We start from the raw sequence: 25,395 nt of genomic DNA on the forward strand, positions 1-25,395 counted from the left end.
ATAGTGACACCAGAATAAAAATATTGATGATTCTGAAGCTGAAACTACATAATTACTTTAGACGAATATGCTTGCACTCGGTCACTGACTAGATTTATTTAAAATAATGTTGGCCACTTTTTATTAGACCATTTGGCATTATCAGGACCCACACATATTCCCCCATTGCATTATTATACATTTTATTCAACATTATATATAGCAGTTTAATGTAGTACTGACACTAAAACTCTGTAAACTTACATTCTTTTTTCACACAGCAATTAAAATTTTGGGTGAACTATACACAATATATATTGTCACTATCCACGATACATATTGTTGCATTTTCGTATTGCGATATATTGTGACACGATATATTGTTACACCTGTAATGTACACGGAACCACTGAATAAGTCACACTACCCTGGTATTACTATCTGACACCATTAGAATTTAATTTATGGAAAATGTATGGCTACTTACTAGTACTTTTCCAGGTATTTTCTATCCAGATCCATAATGCATTGAATAGACACCTGTCAAAGACTCAGTAGACCCCTGACACTTCAGCAGTGTGAAACACTCATCCTGTTAATGCCTTCCAATTAAAACCTTCAAATGCCAATTTTGTTGTCATATTTCAATAAATAAATTAAAGCCTTCACTGGAAGTGCGAAGCTTCGCTGTAGAAGCTTCTGACAGATATTTAGTTAATAAGCCATTTTATTAGACACAAATTGTGTAGGTTTGTCGAAATTCATTATAATCGTACAATGAAAACTTTGATTAAACAAACGGCGTAACCTAGACAGGAAGGCACCGTTTGCCAGAAAGCCTCGAGGAGGAGAGCAAGGCCCGCTGACAGCTGTCTCGAGACACCAGGGCTTTGTTTACCCAGTTGTGAATATGCATTGCCACTCGAGTGGGTGTACACAAGGATAAAGCAGTGATTGAGTACAAGCAGACAGAGCAGGAAGAGACACACACACTCAGTAATCTGTACTCGTGTCAGGCACAGCACTGTGAAAGACACCAACTTCTACTAAAGTCCAATCAAATCAGGATTACAGGCGTCCTTGCTGTGACCATACATACAAGAAGCCTTAAAAAAATAGTATAACTTCAAAACAACTCCCTGTAAACCACTAAATTTTGTCATTCAGTCAGTCCACAATCATCCTAACTGACCTCTTTTAATCCATATGAAAGATAGAAACTGCCTAAGAAGATGTGAGGTCCATAAATAGAAAGCTCTTTACAAGAAACACTATTTTTCCAAGCTGCCAAAACAATGCAGGAGCCCAGAAGCCTTCCAGCACAACAGACGAGACACACACACACACACACACACACACACACACACACACGCTTGACCATGAGTGTTTTCACAGAGGGAAGATGATGGGAAAGGTGGACTGGTGAATGAAAAAATAAAGCAAGAGAGAGACTGGAGCTCTTAAGGACTTGCCTTCAGATAGAAAAGCTTTCAATTATTGATGGATTCAAAATGCCAGAACACACAAGAGGACCTACAGATAAAATGCAGTGGGAGCGGCCACCCATCCAATACACTGACTGCATTTACACAAAGGGGAATATTCCAACGTTAATCGGAATTTGGTCATATTCTAAATATATGTATACGTTTTCCACAGCAATAATCCCAATAGGAAAACATTCTGATTACAAAAAAATCTGAATAAAACATCCAACAAATGCCTGTATTAATCAGAATTTGGGGGTATATTCATTTATAAATGTGTGTGACCAAACAAGTAATGGTGGATGATATGAAATATGGGAAATCATCAAACTCATCGAGGCTATGCATACGGTTAAAACAATAATATTGTGACATTTTATTCAAATTTAAAATATCTGTTTTCTACGTGAATATATTGTAAACTGTGATTTATTCCTGTGATCAAAGCTGATTTGCTCAAATCGCAAATAATTAATTAAATAAAATAAAATTACGCTCAAGAAATTATTTTGATTATTATCAATGTTGAAAATGGTTTCTGTGATACATTTTTTTTTTTTTTACGATTTTTTGATAAATAGAAAGAACATCATTTATTTGAAATATAAAATCTTCTGTAAAATTAAAAACGTCTTTATTGTCACTTTTGATCAATTCCTAATAATTATAAATAATTATTAGTAAATCACCATGCTAAATAACAAAAAATGTATTATTAAAAATGGCAAAAATGAAAAGCCAGTAAAAGGAAGTGTAAATCTCTTAGAAAAGGATGGATCTGAACTGTAAATTGCAACAGGACTCTTTTCTTGAGCAGGGAATACTGATAGGCACATGTGTAGAGTGTAAGATCCTAACGTTAACAGAGCAGTGAGGAAGAAGCCATCGCTCGCTGTTGAGTGGCACTGTTGTTAATTGGCTGTTACATGTTCCACATGCAGACGGCGGGGGAGTGTGTGCTGTTTAACACACACAGGATCGATGAAGAGAGCAGATGAGATTGAAGAATTAAGTGGCAGTGAGGAGTGAGATGACTGGGCCAGTGAAGGAGGAGGAGTGGTCATACTGGGACCGTCCCGAGGGAGGTTAACATGTCTCTGCAGTCACGTGTGTCCTTCCCCTCCCCCTTACTGAGACGCTTGGATCTCCCTCCTGTGGGACTATCCCATCCACTTCATCAGGGCTAGATGCCTCACACAACACTGCACAACAGCGCCATCTACTGGCAGAGGCAGAACGCCTTTCTCTGGCTCAAAGGTGTGGCCACTGTACTGTACTGTACGCATAAAGATGAGGGAAAATGTGTGTGGGATTTTGAGCATTAGAGTTTATAGTTTAGCAACAGGCTCAAGCTTTAGCGTGCTTCGCATGACATGCACTATTCAAACGTGCATTAATAATCTTATATAATGGTGAAAGCATGTTATGATGTAGTTGGTTTTGTTTTGTTTTTTTTAAACACTTTTTTTTTTTCTTTTTTTTTTGGCACTTGGTGGACAGAGCAAAAGACAAGATTATTCACCAGAAACAATAAATCTAATGTTATAACACAAATAGTTGAGAGTCTAAATTCTAAAAACCAAGTTCTTCCTCATTTTGACTTGTTTGGGATGTGTCCCACTCTGCATTTTTGCAATACTTCACAGTTTTACTTCAACATATGAAAGCCAATTTTGCCCTTTAAGAAAAAAAAAAAAAAAATCAATAAATAATGCTTTGGTAAATCATAAGTTTATATTTATTTTGTATTTACTTGCATAAAAGTCATTATCATGGCATAAAAACTGAAATTGAGATACTAAATTATGAGATTAAGTCATAGTTATGACATTAAAAATATTGAAATTATGCGCGAAAAGATGAATTATGACAACTCAACAACTTTTTGTCATAATTCAGACTTTTTACCTCATAATTTTGACTTTATCTCATAATTATGACTTAGTTAATGTCCCCCTTTTTATCTCATAAATATATTTTAATATCTCATTTAAATTTTTATGCCATGATTATGATTATTTATGTCATAGTTATGATTTACCGAAGCATGATTGTTTTCTTATGTTGAGAAAATGGGCTTCCGTATCAATCTCACGTTTAAATAACTTAAAACAATTTGCCTACAGACAACCCTGCATCAATACGGTAACATGTCTAGCGTTGTGCAGTGTACACTACCACAGCGCAGCCCCTAGTGCTCGAGTTTGGGATCAGTGATCTGAGCGGTTTCATTTGACTCAGGATGAAGCCTGACGGCACAGTTACACCGACAGCAATTAAATCACCGGCTGTACTGTTGTTTGAGATCGGTCATTTCTACACAATTGCTGTTTTAAACTTTATCACAAGACGAATCATGTCCGAACTCCCCTATCTGTACTCTCATTGGTGGTCACTGTATCGTCTCACTGCTAATTTGCATACTGTTGGAGTTTCCGTTTGACGTCTATAGCCCTCTTCGGACGGGACAAAATTAACATGGAGAGGAGGGGTAAAGTAATAATTACCAGAGCTACTCTGTGATTTTAGTCCCGTCTGAATGTGCATCTCAGTGATCATCACGGACAATGTCGGTAAAGATTAGGGCGACTTTTACCTTCTGTAGAAAGGTCCGGAAAAATGACCTCAGGTAATACTAATCCCGTGGGAATAGACCCGCTGTAAATATGTACGTAAAAATTCCGCAATTTCCTGTTTAAAAGTAGTTTTTCAAGTATGGAGGAGGTGCTTGAAAAAGCATTGAGTTGCATTCTAGATGCTGGGACGAGTCTGTGGCAAATCTCAAGTGTTTCCCACACACCATTCAGATCAGAGAGAAGATCGACAGCACTTGTTAGAGGCACGAAACATCTTTTAGCATTAGGGAAGTGCCTATTACCAACACAGTTCAATCTGAAGTTAATTAATACATCGTTCGACCGGACATAACTGTTTCATATACATAAATATAGGTTATATGTGTTTGCGCACGTGATATCAGGAAGAAACGTAATACACACATGACGACAGGAGTGACACCGGTGCGCTAGAGTTACTCCTCTCACTTCTGCTAGTTTTACTGAGATATCTTATCCCGTGTGAATTGGCCATTAATATTACAGACGTCCTGTGGTAAAATTACATTACTCCATCTTACCCTTGTAAAACGAATCCCGTCCAAATAGGGCTTTAGTCACCCCAAATCAGCAGTTCTAACTGAAAATGGTTATAGCTTGTTTAAAGTGTGAGTGAGTGTTAGGTGTGTTTCCGAACCTGAGCGGACCAGTTCCTGCTCCATCACCCCACATCCCAGCACCTCCAGCCAGTCGCCCTGGAAGCGCACCTCCATCTCGAAGGAGGGGTGTGTGAAAGGAAAGTAGCAGTCCACCCAGCGGATCTCCAAATCTGCAAGACAGAGACAGACAGATTGGAGGAGAGCTGGACAGAGAGAGCGAGGGAAAATAAAGTGAGAACATCCCAGGATTCCTACCTTCCCCAAAAAGGTGTCGCATGAGGCGCGTGAGTGCCTGTTTCAGATCGAACTCCACAAGTTTGACGGCCTCCAGCGTGTGTGTTTGCTGTTTCTGAGGCGTGCGGCGGCCAGCGCTCTCAAACAAACACAGGTCTTCACCATTCTCCACTCGAGCAAACAGCTGATAGAGAGAGGAAGGGGGAAAACAAGTGTGCGTATCCAGAAAGATTACCTTAAGATTTCATCATGACTTCTCTGACACATGTCCTCAAACAACCTATTTATTGCAGTCTGGATGCTTTAAATAAACAGCCTTTTCTACACGGAGAGGCAAGGGCTTCTGGGAAAGCTTTGAAAGATCAAGTTTGTAATTTTACAATCTTTAAATGCTTTCTTCTATAACAGTTTAAGAGAGACAACTGGGAGTCCGACATTTTAGTTTACCTTGACAGAAAGTGAACACTGTGGGTGCTTTCCAAACATCGCTCTGTTTCTTTGATCATCCCGACCAGGGCTGCGTTTCCCGAAAGGATCGTTAGCCAACTATGGTCGCAAGTTCAGTTGAATTGTGTTGGTAACGATGGAACTGGCGACTATAACTGGCTTCGGGAAACGCACCAAGCAACAGCGGCTCAACCAATCACGTGACTGATTGAAACGGGGAATCATTTTTGCCATTCTGTTTCAGTTGCTCAGAAATTAAACCATTTCAATTCATTATCAAAGCACTAATAATTTATACATTAAATAAATAAAATACACGCATACATAACTCTTCAAATTGACAAATAAATATTTGATTCAATTTGCTGAATTCAATTCATGTCTTAAAATGCAGTGGAATGTTCAATGAAACCATACAATGATATTTATTATATAATATAATATTATAATATTATAATTTTAATGTTTTATTAGCATTATAGTTATTTTATTATAATAATCAGGGCTTGACATCAACTTTTTTTGCTCACCAGCCACTGTGGCTAGTGGATTTCCAAAGTTACTAGCCAGAATTTTGACATTGATACCTTTGGGAAAAACTGCCAAATAGACACTTTTAATATTATCTCATAATTTTGCAGCAGGAAAATTAGGCTGCTGTCACTTTAAGACCTGACACACAGATCCATTATACTGTTACACATGCATTTTCTTTCTCAACTGTTTATGTTCACTTAAAACATAACCGACTGTGTTTACATGAAAACTCGCCAAGACTGGCATTTTGACATTATATTGTGTGTATTTGACTGTTTAAAGGGGCTATATGCTTTTTTCTGAAATTTAAACTCGCGACTGACACCTGTGGCCAAAAAACAGAACTGCTCTTCCTTTCTGCTCTTCCTTTCTGCTCGCTCTCGCAGCGCGCGCTCGTACGTGCACACTTCACAAGTCGTCTGCTGCAAGGAGGTCAACATTATGTTTACTGAGGTAAGAATTATTTATCTGAAATTAGTGATCTGAAACGTTTAACATGAACGCGCTTGACGTCACATCCGCAGACAGCGCGGGAAAAATCCGACCCGACAGAAAATAGGAAAAATAGGATACAGGCTTATAGGTGCACCCACTGTGAGCGGACAAGGTGTCAGCATGCTCATCAGGAGATGTTTGAGTCATAAATGGTAAAATAAAAAGGCTATTGTTACGTTTATTTTGGGGAAAAAGATGCATATAGCCCCTTTAAAGGTGCATTAAGCAAGATTCTGAGTTTTTGCAGAACTATGCCACCTCTGGCGGCAAGTGAAACTGCAGCCAGAGATGTGCACGCTCACGGACCACACGCACACGCACGCTTGCACGAGCACGAGCTGTTCATAACCAAAGGAGCATCAGCCGCACATCTTTTGTTTACAATCATAATGTCTTCAGAGGTAATAAAGTTATAAATCTGCAAGTCATTTTAAATATGTGAAAGGAAAGGCAATTGAGTAAATTACACACTTATGTGGGAGGGAAAAACGGGGGTAGTAGAAAACTTCGTTTTTTATTTCCATCTATCTCCATGTTGTACTGTGTTATGTGTTTACTGTATCCACTTATGATTGTATTATTATGGAAACACGTTCATGAACAATATAAGTTGTTACTTTGTAAAAGCTCAAAGCACAGTCGGTCAAAAAAAAAACACTCAATTGTCTCAAGGTAATAAACAATTAAATGGCACTATGACGTTACCATAAAAGCCAAACAGGCTAATCCGCCGAAGATTTGCGGGGGTTTAGCCTGTTTTATTGATCTGCTAAGTAGCATATTCCAATAGCAATACATCCTAATTAAGCAGTAATTTGCTCAAAATTTGTGTCTAATTATCTAACTTACATATCAGCATTTTATATCACACTCAAGATATTTGAACTGTTTTAATCGAATAGCAAATCATTAAACTACATGTAGTGCAGATTTATTTAGTAGATATTTTGCCAGGGACAATACACACTGATGAACATTTATGTGAAATGTGTTAATACTTTTCAGCTGCTGTCCCTGGGCAAGGTCACAGTAGTTCATACATTTATAAGACAAAAAAAGGGTAACTATACACAACATCTATACACTTCCCTATGTTTACTCTCGTCTTATTCCGACGCCTGTCTGAGTCCAATTTTGCCCTTTTGGTTGCACTAGAGACAAGTTTTCTTTTTTTTTATCTTGCGTGGAGTTTGCGTTGGTGTTTGAAATGAACTACAAGCCGGTCTCTTACAATCCATCTTCTACGGAGAATGACGGTGAATACACAAACCTGCCAGACATAGCTATGTGAGCGTGCCGTGAACGCGCATGACGTCACGCCCAGTCTAAAATTCCGGCCCGAATCCCTCTTATTTATTTTACTTAACAGGATTATAGAGACAATCGCAGTGATCAGAGAAGGGCTCATTCAGCCCATCAGGCAATTGTTTAAGCATGTATGGGTTAGAAAACGGGTATTTTTAACATGAAAAGTTGCTTAATGCACCTTTAAGTGCAATAAGCAATTCAACTCAACTTAGTCTGGGAGACGGCTTTATGTGCGCACACTTTGGGTTATTTAAAATTGTGTGCAATCCCAAGCCCTGTAACAGCAACAATATTCATGCGGAGCAAATGAAACGAGTGAGTGAGGAGAGGCGGGTTTGTGTGTCACTCGCTGGCAGAGAGAAGGATCTATTCAGCGGAGAATGAGTATTGGAAGCGTTTCAGATATTTCAGTATCGATATGTATTGAAAAATCTATATTTTTGAAGTGACTGTGTTACACACCACTACTGAAATGCACCCGCATTTGGTGAGTTGGTGGGTTTTAATGTCAAGCCCTGATTATAATACTTATGAATATCATTAATATGTATCATTATCATTTGATACACTTTTACTGTTTTATTTACAAAAGTATTGAATATTTGCATGTAAACGTTTAAATTGAAGTCGGGATGAAATGGCAGTAGTAGTATTGATATTATTATTTTAATGTTTTATAGTTATTTATTATAATATTTATAAATGCAATTAATGTTTATTACTTTATAATTGTTTTGTCTTTTTTCTTTTATTTACAATAGTATTGAATATTTTAATGTAAACATCTTTTCTTCCATATTATGACGTATGTCCATGTGAAACGGATTATAGAGAAAGAGGAAATGTAGGACGGGAGCTTGGCTCAGTGATCGGTTGCTCATTGGATGGAAGCAGATCTGAAAGCGATCTTGCAGTTGATTGTAAGAAAGCGGTGGGGTTTAAGCAGACTAAATTATTGGAGAGGTCTGGCTTATGTGATGTAACTTACAATCTTTCTTACTTTCTTTCCCTTTCTTACAATCAACTGCAAGATTTCACTGATAGTCTATCATTTCACTGGAAGACCCAGTTATGATTTTTTTTTTTTTTTTCACATATGCACTGATGAATCGCTCTCAATAAGATGCATTTATAAACTGGATTTCCATTTCATGCCAACTGTAAATGTAAATCATTTTTTAATTAGTTGACTTTTTTTTTTTTTCAGGCACTCCTGTCCTCCATAACGGACACTATTCTTGGTTATTCTGACCTCATGGTTGGAGAAAAGCCGCACTCCCTCCATCTGGTGGAAGACAGGATAGTGTCTGGAGTCGATCTCATCTCGTCTGTACACGTCTCCAGCCATCAGAAAGCAGTCCAGTCCCGAACGCACCAGCTCCTTCTGGTGGGCGGAGGTGTGGGCTCGCAACATGTGTGTGCGGTTCAGGTAGTAATTGTCTCCTTTTTTCCGACTGGGATGATCTGGAGGAATGAGCAGGCTATCGAAGTTCTGCTCCACTGTCACCACTGGACTGAGATTGTCATGTACAGAAAAGAGTGGGTTTCCGGTGCGACCGATGTAAGAGCGGTAGAAATGGTCTTTGATGCGTTCTTTAATAAGCCACAAGGGGTGGTGGGGCCGGTTGTGAAGCTGACAGCCAACTTTAGACAAGATTTTAGCCGTCACATTGGTCATGTCATCTCGTGGGTAGACATGGCTGAAAACTTCTACTGAGTTTTCAGTAACGCGTGTCTGAGGAGCGGAGGCGTCCGTCGACAGGACCCTGCAGGAGTGGAGTTTGCAGGACGGGGCGAGGGCTCTGGTCCATTGGCAGTCAGCGGGACAGTGACGGAGAATGTGTTTGAGGAGAGGGAGGAGAGTCCGAGAACTGCTGAATAACCTCATAGTAGCTGGTCCATGAGTCTGTGAGAAAACAGAGAAACTCTTTAGTTCTGTGAAGTCTTTATTCCTCTTCCTGTTTCAAACTGAATTATCAGCCATGCTTAAGGGATGGGAAAGAATTGGTCAACTCAGAGTTGTTTATATATATATGAAGACCCCCGAAGCAAAAGCCTCTAAAAAGCCACCTCTGTCAAAAATGACATAATAATATTGAGTGAATGCTCTCTGCACATAGTATACGCTCATCAAATACTTGATGATATATCTATCTCTCTCTCTCTCTCTCTCTCTCTATCTATCTATCTATCTATCTATCTATCTATCTATCTATCTATCTATCTATCTCTCTCTCTCTCTCTCTCTCTCTCTCTCTCTCTCTCTCTCTCTCTCTATCTATCTATCTATCTATTATTTTTTACAATTTTAGTAATTTTGTAGCGTTTTTGTTTCTTTTGTTTTTATTATTTTGTTTAATCTGTATTATGTTTTTATCTATATAGTTTTAGATATATATAGCTATAGTTATCAGTTTTAACTATTTTAGTTAACACTTATTTCAAGTGACACAAATGTTTTCTTTTATGGTTTTAGCTTCAGTAACTAATAATTAACTATTTATTAAGCATATTTATTAGTCATCCTGGAAGATAACGTGTCTATATTGGCCCCAGTTGCCAATCAAACTGCAAAGTTGAAGATGCTAGTTGGGTCTTGGGGTCAGAAAGTCTCCAAAACTATGATCAGAGCTCACCTATAAAACCACAACTTGTTTGGGAAGGTTGCAATAAAAAGCCTTTTGTGACAACAGCATCTCATGAAGGTGTTACTGGTACCTCAGTGGGAACACTGGTGGGTTTTATGGTCAGATGAGACCAAAATAAAGCTTTTTGGAAACAGTACCTCATCCTCACTATGAAGTATGTTGGTGGATCTGTAATGCTAGGAGGCTAATTTTCTTCCAAAGACCCTGGACAAGTTGTGTTAGAATATTACACGGCATCATAAACCCCATCAAGCACCATCAGATGTTAAATCAACACCAGACTGACCCTGTCAGGAAGCGTAAACTGGGGCGTGGTTAAATCTTCCAGCATGACAATGATCCAAAGCACATCTCAAAATGAACAGAGTAATTCACTTCCCACATGGACATAGCAGTCCCCTGACCCAAACCACATGTGTAAAAAACCTGTGAGATGAGCTGAAGAACAGAGTCCACAAGCATGAAGCTCTGAATCTGGAGGATCTGGAGAGATTCTGCATGGAGGAATGGTGTCGCAGATCTCTTGTCTTATGTTCATCAACCTTATTGCACATTATACAGTAGGAGAAGATCCAGAGCTGTTATCTTGGAAAAGGGAGGTTGCACAAAGTATTAAATGAAGGGGTGCCAATTATTGTGGAATACATATATTTCTATTTGACTTTAATTAAAGGTTAGATTTTTGTGAATATTCTGAGTGAAGGACTAAGGGCCAGAGTTACTAACAGCTGTCGCCAGTGTAAACATGGTAAAAAAAAACCTGCTGTCAGGATTTACTAAAGACACACATTGACATATTAGCACTGAAAAGGCGAGGACAGGGTTATTTTAGCGGCTGACCTTATAGTTTTACTAAGGTTTGCACTAGTCAGTTTACTGGTGTTTGCTCCATTATTTACCGCCCAAAAAAGCATGTCTTAAACCAGATGCTAATTTGCGCTGCTCTTGGTAGATCGTGTTGGTCATTATGGAAATTATCCGGCTGTGTCGGTGTTCTTTAATGTGCGTGTCGTCAGTCGATCACCAGCAGAACTTTCCACTCCCATCTGCACTTTTATGGGATTAGTAAATCGTTTGGGCTTCAGCAAGAACCAATGAGGTTCATTCTCGTGTTACGCATCACGTTTGAGCTTCAGCAAGAACCAATGAGGTTCATTCTCGTGTTACGCATCACGTTTGAGCTTCAGTAAGAACCAATGAGGTTCATTCTCGTGTTACGCATCACGTTTGAGCTTCAGTAAGAACCAATGAGGTTCATTCTTGTGCGTCATCAGGTTCGGTTGAGCTTCTGTTTATGTTCGTTGATCAATGTTTATATGTGAATAAAAGCCTACACTGAATCTGTTCATCACATAAAGTGGTAGTGTCTCTTCAGAAAATTTGGACTAAACCGCTCAATTCATTTGGATTAGTTTTATGATCTCTTTTGGGTAAACTAACCCTTTAAGAGCGAATGCGAACTCTGAAGTCATTTGATGGCTGCTGCTGCAGAGTCTCGGTCTCGCTCTGGTAATAAAGGCTGTTGTACGTGCAGTGGATATTCTCAGGCTCACTGGGCTTCTGTCGAACAGTATGAGAGTTAGATAACATTACTGGGACGTCAGATGAGCTTGTGCACAGTGGACTTAACCTCAGAAACCCCTTGTGAGATGCCAGTGCCTGTTCTAACTTGTGACATAGAAAGCGAGGCCCCGTGAGAGAGTGACGAAATATCAGGTGAGAGCTCAAGCCCTCACAGATGGAGAGACAGACACACAGATGCTCATCTCATTGTCTTTGCTGCCAGCACACCGCACATAGAAATATCCATCGCAGAGCATGCTCAATCCAGGGGTGTGGACGTGATTTATGTGGAGAGGAGTGTAATTGAACTAAGGGTGGTCCCGTCCTCATTGCCCCCCTTTGATTTGCTCATTTTGTTTCGTTTTCCCAGACAAACTCTGTCCCCTTTCTATTGCTTGTACCCTTACAATAAAGCACTGGAGGATTACTGTATTCGTGTACCATATATTTACATGGTACAATGCTACAAAATACATCTATAAAATGTAGTCAAGGCACTTTAAAGAATATCATGGTACAAATATGGCATTTGCTATTCCCATGATATAGGTTCAAAATAAAATAAGGTAATTTCACGGTTCTTTAAAGTAATTAAAGGGATACTCCACTTTTTTTGGAAATAGGCTCATTTTACAACTCCCCCAGAGTTAAACAGTTGAGTTTTACCGTTTTAGAATCCATTCAGCCGAACTCCGGGTCTGGCAGTACCACTTTTAGCATAGCTTAGCATAGATCATTGAATCGGACAGGACCATTAGCATCTCTCTCAAAAAAATGACCAAAGAGTTTCGATATTTTTCCTATTTAAAACTTGACTCTTCTGTAGTTACATCGTGTACTAAGACCGACGGAAAATGAAAAGTTGCGATTTTCTAGGAACTATACTCTCATTCCTGCGTAATAATCAAGAAACTTTGCTGCCGTACCATGAGTCCAGCAGGAGTAATGATATGACGCAGCGCCTGAAAATAGGTCTAATAGGTTAGACAAACTTAGTCCCGGTCACGTTGGAAGTTACCGAGCTGGGGACTATTTTCAGGCGCTGCGTCATATCATTACGCCTGCTGGACTCATGGTACGGCAGCAAAGTTTCTTGATTATTACGCAGGAATGAGAGTATAGTTCCTAGCCATATCAGCCTAGAAAATCACAACTTTACATTTTCCGTCATTCTTAAAGCCTCATTATACTTCTGCGTCGGACCTACGCCGGAGCCTATACGCCGTAGGCAACGTGTTGGTTTTAATTTATACTTCTGCGTTGTTGTCCGCGTTGACGCGCACCTAGGGAGCATGTGAAACCCCGAGGGAGGGGTTCTGGCAGACCAATCACAGCGCTTGCGTCCGCGTAGAATTGACGCGTTGTTACATTTTTGGAGAGGTGCATGTCAGGGTACGCCGAAGGGTACGCGCGCTACACGCAGCCTACAGCGGCAGTTCGACGCAGAAGTATAAATAGGTCTTTAGTACACGATATAACTACAGAAGTGTCAAGTTTTAAATAGGAAAAATATCGAAACTCTTTGGTCATTTTTTTGAGAGAGATGCTAATGGCCCTGTCCGATTCAATGATCTATGCTAAGCTATGCTAAAAGTGGTACCGCCAGTCCCGGAGATCGGCTGAATGGATTCAAAAACGGTAAGACTCAACTGTTATACTCTGGGGGAGTTGTAAAATGAGCCTATTTCCCCCCAAAAAAGTGGAGTATCCCTTTAAAAGAAAACCAACTAATGGCACATGCTATTTCCATTGTATATTATATTCAAAATGTAGGTACTGTGATATTACAATGTTTTAAGCAATTCTAAGAAAACCATGGTACATCCTAAAACATGGCTTTACCAGTTCAACTATGATGAAGAATCATGCTTTTGTATTGTACATTTCTAAAAACATGGTATTGCCATGATTCCCCAATAAATTAAACAGAATACCACAGCATCCCTAAAAGAAATGTACCATGCTTTTTGTACATGGTATCACTGTATTACAATGGTATTTTGGACATACAAAAATGGTACATGAACTTTAGTACTATGGTATATTTCAAAGTACACAGTGCAACCACAGGACTTTTATGTTAGGGATATATTCACTTAAAACTACTATCATGTTTTCTGGACATGTATCATGGCAGTACCATGGAAGTACACTGAAGTACATATAAAAAACAACAACAACATGGTATTACCATGGCAGACCAAGGTAGTTCACAGAAAAACATGGTAAGACTATGGCACATATTGAAAGAACCATGCAATTCCCTTATTTCCCGTCTATAAAACACTGCATTACCGTGGTATTCTAAGGTAACTGGTACATTCAATGAACTATGCTATTCCCATGGAACACATCCAAGAAATGGCATGAACACGGTTCATTTTACTTTCCTCTTTCTTGTCCTTTGTTCGACCTCTCTATTAAGTCATATTCTGTTCATCCTCTCAGTCCCTCTCTCTCTCTCTCTCTCTTTCTCTCTCCCTCTCTGCAGAGCATTTAGCGTTTGCAGGTTTGGCTCGAGTGCTGGATTTTCTGAAGACACAGGGCTGTATTTATCTCACACTAACAGTTCTTCTTATTTGCTTTGACCAGGCAATATTTTATGAGGCTGAAAGACAAATTTTTTCCTTTCATCTGATCACTCTTTTTCTCTCGATCCAGCGAGCGGCACAAAATAGAGGCATTGTCACTCTGTGAGTCTCTCAGGAACACATGCATTCTGTCAGGACTAAGAGTGTTATGAGAAGTCGCAAGTACAAAGAGAGTGAGTTGCAATGCAGTGTCATTGCAGTACAGCAGCGTTCAAGATGCTGCTCCAGTTAACACCTCAGTTTTTACACCACTCAGTGAGTACACGCAAGAAAATACCAGGTCTGAAAATACAGGTCTCCAGCGGGAGTTATTCTCTATATCAGTGTCAGTGTTTCTGAACTCCCTGAAACGCCTCCATTGTAGTCTTGAGTTTCTTCCAGGAACGAACATGTCACAATATTCCTCATTTAAATAATTAATATGTAGAATAAAGGGGCGTGGCCTGTTGAGTTAGTTAGTAGTGTGTCGAAACTGGCAGTTATGGTGAGGGGCGCGACATTTCCAGTTGACCAATCACAACACACTGCTCTAGCCGACCAATCAGAGCACATTGAGCTTTTCAGAAGGAGGGGCTTCATAGAGACAGGAACTAAAAAGAGCGTTAATGACAGACAGTGAAAAGAGGAGCTGCAATAATCTACAATATGGGGAAAATAATGTTTTTTTTGATCATTCAAGCATGAAAGCCTGTTCTAGTAAAGCCCAAAAACAAAATCAAGACTTTGTAAAAGTGCATAATGCACTTAAATACAACAATTTGTTTTCTAAATCCCTTCTCACTGTTAAATGGAGAATACAAGATGGCTCATTGGTGCTCTTATATCAAGTCACTTCCACACTCACCCGGCCAATGCTGCCAGACTAAACCACAAATCTACAGCTGTGCTACTCTACCAGTTTAATATCCCAAAAGATCAACTCTATTATGGAAGATGCTTCCAAAAAACTTTCAAGAAAAATAAGTGAATATTCCTCAAGAAAAATAGATTTCGACAATGCAGTTTATGATGTTTCTCATTAAAAACCCTGTAGTAGAATGAGGTTAAAAAAAAAAAAATAAAAAAAATAAAAAATTTGAACAGGTTGTAAATGCCATTGAATACCATGTAGAGCAGTGATTCTCAACCAGGTTAGCGGGACTCAATGAGGGCCTCAACAAACTTCCCCCAAGATAGCTTACAATGATTCAAACAGGACAAAACAAACTTTAAAACAGGCTAAACACCTAAAAATCAAGAATCATCCGGTCATCATATTTCTTATTTTATTTAAGACTTACATTCTAGGAAAATCTGGATATAAGAGGGAATTTTAAAAGTGTGAGTTGTAGACCTGGAAAAGACACGGATGGAAATGAATGAAATCATGGGAATTTGTTATAACGAATATATATATTTCTGGTTATATCAAAGTCTAATATATATATATATATATATATATATATATATATATATATATATATATATATATATATATATATATATATATATTCTTTTGTTACATCCAAACAGAACATGAGTCATCACTCTTCTTTGCTTTTAACTTTTTCCAACTTTATTCATAAACAAATTTAAATGTGTCAAATGTATAACACATTGCTGAAAACACATTCTCAACTCATAAAGCCTGAGAAATGTGGCATAAAAATATTCAGCAGATGTGTCTACTGGTTCAATATTTATCCACAAAAACAGCAATATTTGACAATTATCGACTTAATAAATGCTAGCGTAGTTACAGCGCTGACTGGGTCCCATTATATAACTGATGGTCATGTTTTTGGCCTTTTATTTTTCTTTATTGCTTTAAAAGCTAAATTCATCCATTTGTGACTTCAGGGTTTGTGCAATGCCTTAGTGAAATGCAAATGTACCAACAACAGCTGCGGGGCAATCAGGTTTTATTAGAGCTGAGACGATAATGATGACCGGGGTCTGAGAATTATCATAATTTATATAAAATCCTGAATTTGTCCTGATCCACTGATAATGTTGGATCTCTAAAGAAGCCCAGATCTCTAATAACCTGTCTGAGTCAGCCCACACACCGCTCTTTGCCAAGATAAAGAAGGCAAAAGTGCCACCATCAAGCGTTTGTTTGTACTCACAGTAATTACAGATCTTCGTGTGGTGGCTAATTGGAATCATGTGGAATTGTGCAGAAACAAAAAAAGTTAGATTTTCACACAGTACCCATACTTTAACTTCAAAAGTAAGGCTGTAAATGCTGGTAGTGGATAAATTTGTCTTCTCAGTTACTGGTCATGTTAGATTAAGGTGAGACAATATATATTTTTTGGGATTTTGGATCACTTTTATTCACGACATGCTATCCGGCAACAAAGGATTCCATTCATTATGCTAAGCTAAGCTAGTGGCATGCATGCACGCAATACATGCACTGAGACAAAAATGCGTTTGCAAATGTAGGGGAGACGGTGAATAACGGTGGCGTGTTCCTTTAAGGTGAGACAGGGAAACCTGAACAACATCAAGCCCTAAAGGTGATGATACACAGGGCAACTTTTTTGAGCGATGTTGCTTGGGCACTTTCCCATTGAGAATGAGTAACACATTTCTACTGTCTCTGTATACTTTATATCGGTCATGGGCCCTGTGTGTCTCATCTGGTTGCCCGTTGACGGCAACATCGCTTAAAAAGTTTCCCGTGTATCATCACCTTCTCTCAAGGCAACAGTCTGAGTGGGCGTGTGAGAAGATGGAAGAGTCTTTTAAACGTCTGTATTAATTAGACGTGGCGAGCGAGCACAGAGGTTAATGAAGTCAGTCTCGTGTTCTTCTATCAGGTCACATCTGCTGCTCAGTGTGTGCTGAGGAGTCAAAGGTCATTCATACACCTGCAACAACTCAGCATGCATGCAGCAAGATATACAATATTTACCCTCATCTGAAAGACTTTGCTCAAAAGTTTCAACTTCGCTGCAAAGTCGAGAAATGCAGAACCTTGTCATACTCCAGTTCCATGAGTTTGAAATATGAAATATGTGTGTACAAAATGCACCGAAATGTAAAATTTGGCCAAAACATACTGGGATGAAAATTAAAAGGTAAAATGCCATTTTTAAGACTTAATTTAGGCTTTTATTCACTTTTTAAACATTGATCAGCGAACATAAACAGAAGCTCAACCGAACCTGCTTGACGCGTGAGAAAGAACCTCATTGGTTCTTGCTGAAGCTCAAACGTGATGCGTAACACGAGAATGAACCTCATTGGCTCTTGCTGAAGCTCAAACGTGATGCGTAACACGAGAATGAACCTCATTGGTTCTTGCTTAAGCTCAAACGTGATGCGTAACACGAGAATGAACCTCATTGGCTCTTGCTGAAGCTCAAACGTGATGCGTAACACGAGAATGAACCTCATTGGCTCTTGCTGAAGCTCAAACGTGATGCGTAACACGAGAATGAACCTCATTGGCTCTTGCTGAAGCTCAAACGTGATGCGTAACACGAGAATGAACCTCATTGGTTCTTGCTGAAGCTCAAACGTGATGCGTAACACGAGAATGAACCTCATTGGCTCTTGCTGAAGCTCAAACGTGATGCGTAACATGAGAATGAACCTCATTGGTTCTTGCTTAAGCTCAAACGTGATGCGTAACACGAGAATTAACCTCATTGGTTCTTGCTTAAGCTCAAACGTGATGCGTAACATGAGAATGAACCTCATTGGTTCTTGCTGAAGCTCAAACGTGATGCGTAACATGAGAATGAACCTCATTGGTTCTTGCTTAAGCTCAAACGTGATGCGTAACACGAGAATTAACCTCATTGGTTCTCATACTTGAGCTTCTGTTTATGTGTGAGTTGATGAATGTTTATATGTGAATAAAAGGCTAAATTCAATCTGTTCATCATATAAAGCGAGTCTCTTCAGAAAATTTGGACTAGACCGCTCAATTCATATGGATTAGTATTACGATCTCTTTATGAACTTTTTGGAGCGATCTAGTGCTACAGTAGTTGCGTAGCTGTTAACGGAGGGACAGAAATCTTAAGATTTCATTAAAAATGTCTTAATTTGTGTTTCGAAGATGAACGAATGTAAATGAATAGCAAAATGACTCAAACCGCTCTTGTGATAACAAATGTTTAAAAATAAAAGTAGAAACGTTTTTGGTGGTTGAAATGTTGCCGAATCCCTAATGAACTGATTTCTGAACGTTTTGATGTAGTTCAATCGACTGAATGAAATAAAGCCAGCACTGCTCATATGATGTCACTGTTCTGCTGCCAAACAAGCCGTTAAAGAGTGTAGAGACAAAAACAGCGAGACAGAGCTCAACAGAATGAAACTACTAGACGCAGAATGCTCCTCAAGATGTGTTTTTAGCGCTTAAGCTAACTCACCAGAGATTCCCGGGCACAGAGACATTTCTTTCTAAGCTGTTTTATACAAAACAAAAACAAAACACTCTCCTCCACTATCATAACTCTGTTATACCAAACAAAAGAGAAAGCAAAACAAACCAAAACACTCATCCACCATAACTCTTTTAAAAAGAAATCAAAATCACTCACCTCCACCATTATAACTCTTTTATACAAAACAAAACACTCATCCACTATTATAACTCTGTTATACCAAACAAACAAAACAAAAAACATTCGTCCTGGTATAACGTTTATACCAAACAAAATGAAACAAAACACTCGTCCAACATTATAACTCTTTTATGCCTAACAAAACAAAATCAAAACACAAAACAAACAACTTCTCCACTGTTAAAAAAGACATGTTACAACAAACACTCAATATGTTCAAGATATTTGTCCTGCACAGATTCTTCATTTCAAAACCCACATTGTTGTGTTGCATAACAAAAGTTTAGCTTTGACACAGTGTCTTAAAAACAGTCGTGACACACGACGCAGCGAACCATGACGCATCTACCAAAGACATCCGTCTGACGCATGTGTAAATAGGCCATCAATCAAAAAAATAATAGACAGAGTGCAAGACTACGTTCTGTGTGTTAAACTATCCATGTAAACAGCCAACTTCTTCAAGCAGACTTTAAATAAACTTGATGACACAGGTCATTAAATCAATTTAGTGACAAACAACGGGTGCACTTCACTGTGAAGTCGTCATTCCTATACCTTACTCCGAACTAGTGGATCTCGATGAACGTGAGTGCAATACATTAACTATAAAGCAATAAAACATAGATTTAATACTTGTAAAACACATTAAAGGGATGGTTCGGAGTAAAATCAACCTAGGATCCTTTGCACCATGACCTCGAGCCAAACACCCCCCAGAAGCCTTTTTTCCCTTGGTCGAACATTATTAAAGTTAGAGCTTATTTAGAGATATCAGCCGGATGGTTTAGTGCAGGCGCTAATGGATCCAAGGCTGTATCTGGTAAATTACTCCACTAATAATGCCCAGAATGGTACTAAACTTCTACAATAGTACAAATAGGTTCTGTACTCATAAAACGAGGCATTGGAAAGTTTGTAAGTACATCAGGAGTTTATTTAAATAACACTTGCCTGACGGCTAATGCTACCGCTAACCTGGACGTCGACGTCACTTCAGTGATTAGGGAAAAGCACGTAAAAGTTCTGCTATTCTGGGCATTATTAGTGGGGTAATTTACGAGATACAGATACTTGGATCCATTAGCGCCTGCACTAAGCCATTCGGCTGATATCTCTAAATAAGCTCTAACTTTAATAATGTTCAACCAAGGGAAAAGGTTTGGCTCGAGGTCATGGTGCAAAGGACCCTAGGTTGATTTTACTCCGAACCATCCCTTTAATTGTTTGTTTTCACACCTGTAACCTATAAAGACAGTCATGGGATTCTTTCCAGTATGTGTCCTGCACCTATACCAGTCCAGTTTGAAAGGGTCATCAGTTTTGAAAGGGTCATCAGTTGCGAGACCGTCGTGAATGACCCCATTGCCACTCAAAGGACTTGATCGGGTGTCGGCAACTAATATGTGCATCGTGATATTGATCTGGATCTGGATCAAACTGAGACTGCATTGTCAAATTGTGGGATAGAACTCAATTTAAGGATAGAATTGATTTAACTTCCCTCTTTAAGGACCTCTGAAGAAATCTCAAATCAAACAAAATGCACTTGGTAAGATACCGTCAATCACCCTGTTGGCATATCACCATACTGAACTCACAATACGATATTATTGAGATACTCCAAGACATATGATAAAAGGTTAACAAAAAATGTACTGTTGATTAAAATGCTAAATTTGGTGTTACATTGGGGGTGTAAATGAATAGGTTTGGACTTGGTGCTGGAAACCCAATAGTGACACCAGAATAAAAATATTGATGATTCTGAATCTGAAAATACAGTATTATTTTAGACGAATATGCTTGAACTCTTTCACTGACTAGATTTATTTAAAATAATGTTGGCCACTTTTTTCTGGTTACATAAGTCATTTGGCATTATCAGGACCCACAAATATTCCCCCATTTAATTACTATACATTATATTCAACATTATAGTAGTTTAATATAGTAATGACACTAAAACTCTGTAAACGTCATTTTCATTTTGGGTGAACTATACACAATATCATCAGTATCTACGATACATATTATTGCATTTTTGTATTGCGATATATTGTGACACGATATATTGTTACACCCCTATTTAACAGTGAACACTAATTTTCATATTTGGGTGGATTATTCCTTAAAAAGTTTCAAACAACATTCTCTCAGATGGAATTACAGACGCGTTCACTGTAAACCATATCCCGTCATCCCTTCAAGAACTCCATGGACGCTCTTCAAATGATAAACATCACCTCCTCTACGGACAGAACTCAGAAAAAAAGGAACAGCAAACGAGGATAGCGTATCAGAGAGAGAGAGTTTCTATGATGATGTGGATTAGCCTTTTCCTGTGGCTGTGTACTGAGTGAGTCGGGCCACAGCAAGGCCTCTCTCTGGAGCCATAATTCACGGTACTCTCGCCTTCAGATGGAGGAACAGCGTTAAGACACCACTCCAAGCACCATCAGAGACTCTGCCAAACACACTCACACATGACCTGGCACGCACACACACTCCTGCAGGCGTCAGTCAGTGTCACCTGCTTCGGGAATAGTGTGGATGGCAAGCGATCTGTAATTAGTGGAGAGAGAGAGAGAGAGAGAGAGAGAGAGAGAGAGAGAGAGAGAGAGAGAGAGAGAGAGAGAGAGAGAGCACTGCAGCAAACACACCTAAACACCATTTACTGCTGTAAGACGCGCCGGTTTTAGTGTGCGACGCCGCCGCGTTCAGTAGTTGAAACACCATATGCGCTCCTACTTTTGGATACGTTTCGTAACGCAGAGACACTGCAGTGTCATAAATCTTAATCCACCATGGCTGAAACTCTTCTATCATGACATATTTCAGAGGAACTATAGAATCAGGCTTTCTGTATGATAACCCTTGTCATTTACCGTGTCCCTGTTCATAAATTCTCAGCTCTATGTGCAGTATAGACAGATGGCGACGCTGCTTGCCGTCTTAATTGTGATATATTGTACTCATTACAATTCAATATGCAAAGTTTAAGGTGCAATTGTGCGACATAACATAGGGGTCCTTTATTAATTGCAGTAAAATAGCTTGGGATTTTAGGCTTCTCACAAACAGTAGAAAAAAAAAGGAAAATAAAATAAAAACCTGGATGTGATAAAGAATTTGGGAACACAAGATTAAAGGGTAACTCTCGCCAAAATGCAACCTAGGCTCTTTTTGTTAATCTACCCGAGGCAAACTTTAGTTTAAAAGCATAATTAGAATGGAAACGCCACTTTTAAGATTGACCGTATTTTCGTTTTAGGTTAAAATGCCTTGTGAATGGGAGTGATTGGGGCACTTCTATGATAGCATCAAAAATCACTATTTTTAAAACACTAAGAAGGCTCGACACAACATGAAACTGTGCTGGAAGTCTCACCAGGGGCTCTACACATGAACTCCAGCATTGAGAACATTGTTTGTGTACACAGAGTTTACTAAAAAGAAAGGTTTTGAACAACTCACTGTTGCTGTTGTTGTTGTTTCCGGCCGCCGGCATTTTGACAGTCAAAAATAGTCGACTCTGAATTTTAGTCGATATTCGGTCAATATTGATTTTCACTAACGAGAAAACAACAAATAAATTTTGCCTCGGGTAGATTAACAAAAAGACTCTAGGTTGCATTTTGGCGAGAGTTAGCCTTTAACATTTTTGGGAAAAAGCCAGAGGCTTGGGTGTGGGCTATTCTGACCAGTAAGCAACATCCTATAACTTACATCCAAATCTAGTCAGACACTTACATAAAATTGATAGTGATGCATCGATATGAAAGTTTTGGCCGATATCGATAACTGATAATTCTTTATAATTCAAAGCGAGCCGATAACCGGTATATTGGCCAATAAATCTAAATCCAAAATGTTATATCATTTTTGAGAGCCTGATTACAAAAACAAGTAGCCTAGTTTGAAGTTTTTTAATTAATTGTACACTTCTATGGCCAACTTTCCTTGCCAAAAAAATTATAAAAAATTCGAAATCATATTTCAAACAATTCAAAACCATCATGGTGACCAGTGCGCATCTGAATTGTCTCAGCTGAAGGAAATAATCCATTATTTATTGGTTTTAAAATATCGGCCAAATCTTCTTATCGGACTGATAATGATCATATTAAAAATGAACATAAATCGGCCGATGGCCAATATATCGTGCATCCCTAAAACATTACTATATAGATAATAAAAAGTGCTAAATAATGAAAATATAGGGCAACCTATTGGTTCTGTGCGGGTCTCATGCAACCACACGTGACACTCGTTCATTATGATTCCAGAGGCATTGAAAAGAAGATGGCCTGACATTTATTTTTCCTCCTGCTCCCTGTCCCCATGCTATTTCTAGAGAGCCATGCTGGCGTGGACTTTGTGCCATACGCCTGAGTGTGTTCAGTCGCTGTGGGCACCAGTGGATCCATGGAGAGCCAGGTCACCCTCAAATGAGTTGGCATCACAGAAAGGTCCAATGGGCAGCAAACAGAATTACTAATGTGAGCGAGAATACAACAGGTCTAACCGAGAGAAATGATGCCAAAGGCATCTCCTGCATCTGTTTACTGCTCTCTGAGATCTAGCATTACGCTCCGGCTCTTGGGAATGCAGTGTTGGGGAAGGTTAAGTTTAAGTAAGGAATAATTGATGGCAGGCCGGTGAATTATTAGAAAATAATGCACACCCGAGGGAATGCAGTCACGACGCAAAGCGGATTATTCCGCTTATACTACAGTTAGCACACCTCAAGACATTGTTCAGATGATGTATTTCAAGACATTTGTCAGGGTTTTGTCCTTAAAACATTCTTGTGTCGGACTTATTTCTTACGCATCTAATCCCAAATCTAATTCCAAAACGTAATTTTAGAGCTTGTAACGGAGGCCTGAGCCTCTGATACAAAAGAGAGAGATATTAAGCGTGTGTGAATTACCTGAGTCTGTGTGTCTCTCAACAGTGTGCATCTCTACTAACAGCAAAACTTTGAGAAACCTCACTAGTGAGAAATGTTGTGCAGCTTTTAAGATGCTAAACTATTTTACTGATAAAATTGTCAGAGCAGCGCTGACAACAAGTTTCTGTGCGAGTGTGTGTGGAAATTATTCATGTTTTTATCCAATTGTTTAATAAATATATTTTCTTGGTCAGTTTGTGAGTTCTGATTCTTATGCTGTTGTAAGCAAGGACCTTTAAAATAACTGAAATCATTTGGCGAAGTGATATGGAACTGTAATGCGGTCAAGATCTGCCTGGAACTACTTTAGCCGTGCAAAAATAATTGCACAACTTAGAATATTAGTCAGCCAATCAGATTCAAGCATTCAACAGCCCCGTCGTGTAAAAGCAACATGCTACAACTGTTACTCCTAAAAAAGTAACTAAACACATTTAAAAACTTGGGAAAAGTAATGCATTTCCTCACCATCTCTTTTTCAGAACCGAAGCACTAGGGCTTAATCCTGAAATGGTGTATTTTGCTGTAGACAAAACGCCACTTGCATTCTAGATGGCTTTGTTCATTATTATGGGAGCAATTTCATTACTCTGCTCGTTCTCAGTTTAGACAAGGTGTCACGCTGATTCAGAGAGCTCCAACATATCTGAAGAAGGCTGTTTGCATTCCCACTCATTTCAAAGACAGTTGCTCATGTTTCTGAAGGCATTTTTAAAGCAATTAACCTGACAAAAACAATAAAAAAAATAACATACAACAGAATAAAACCAAATAATAAAGAACTGCTGAAGCTATAACAATGTTATGGGGAAGGGGAAGGATTTTAATTGTATTTGCAAGACAATCAATTAAAAAGAAATGGAAGTTGCTAATAAAAAACATAACTTTCAGACATAAAGGAGTACAACTTAAAAAGTAATGCATTACCCATTACTCGTTACTTTAAAAAAGGTGATGTAACACCACTTGTATTGTGCCCTATAGACATTGCTTAAAAGTCATGATCAAACGTAAGTAGAGACTGATCTTTTCTTTTGTATTGTGACGTAAATCCATGTTTAACAGATTATCAAAAAGAAAAAACCTGGTGGAATCCATCGTTTGTTGACTGGATTTTGAGATGTGGCCGTCGCTCTCAAACAAGCAGTTGATTTTGGAGGGTTTAGGCAGATTTTATGATATGTCCTTCATATGAGAGTATTCTGTTCTCATTGGAAGATTGAGTTATGACATTTTGATTAAACATTATGAGGTCAAAACAAGAAAAGATATATATATATATATATGGATGAATCCTTCACATCAAGATCTATAAAACGCATATATACGAAATAGATGAATTTCATTTCATTCTTACTTTAATATTT

General features: G+C 38.7%; 1 protein-coding gene across 1 annotated transcript in view; it reads right to left on the minus strand.

Moving 5' to 3' along the window:
- fars2 (phenylalanyl-tRNA synthetase 2, mitochondrial) overlaps positions 1–25,395 on the minus strand; it is a 151,536-nt gene that overhangs the window by 89,948 nt on the left and 36,193 nt on the right. Inside the window, exons 2-4 of the mRNA XM_082184356.1 lie at positions 8,954–9,607; positions 4,936–5,098; positions 4,719–4,850 (exon numbers count right to left, since the gene is read on the minus strand). Of these exons, the coding sequence (XP_082040482.1) occupies positions 4,719–4,850; positions 4,936–5,098; positions 8,954–9,607 (949 nt within the window). The remainder of the gene's footprint in view (positions 1–4,718; positions 4,851–4,935; positions 5,099–8,953; positions 9,608–25,395) is intronic.

The sequence above is a fragment of the Leuciscus leuciscus genome, assembly GCF_965113295.1.
Source record: "Leuciscus leuciscus genome assembly, chromosome: 11".
NCBI classification, from domain to species: Eukaryota; Metazoa; Chordata; class Actinopteri; order Cypriniformes; family Leuciscidae; genus Leuciscus; species Leuciscus leuciscus.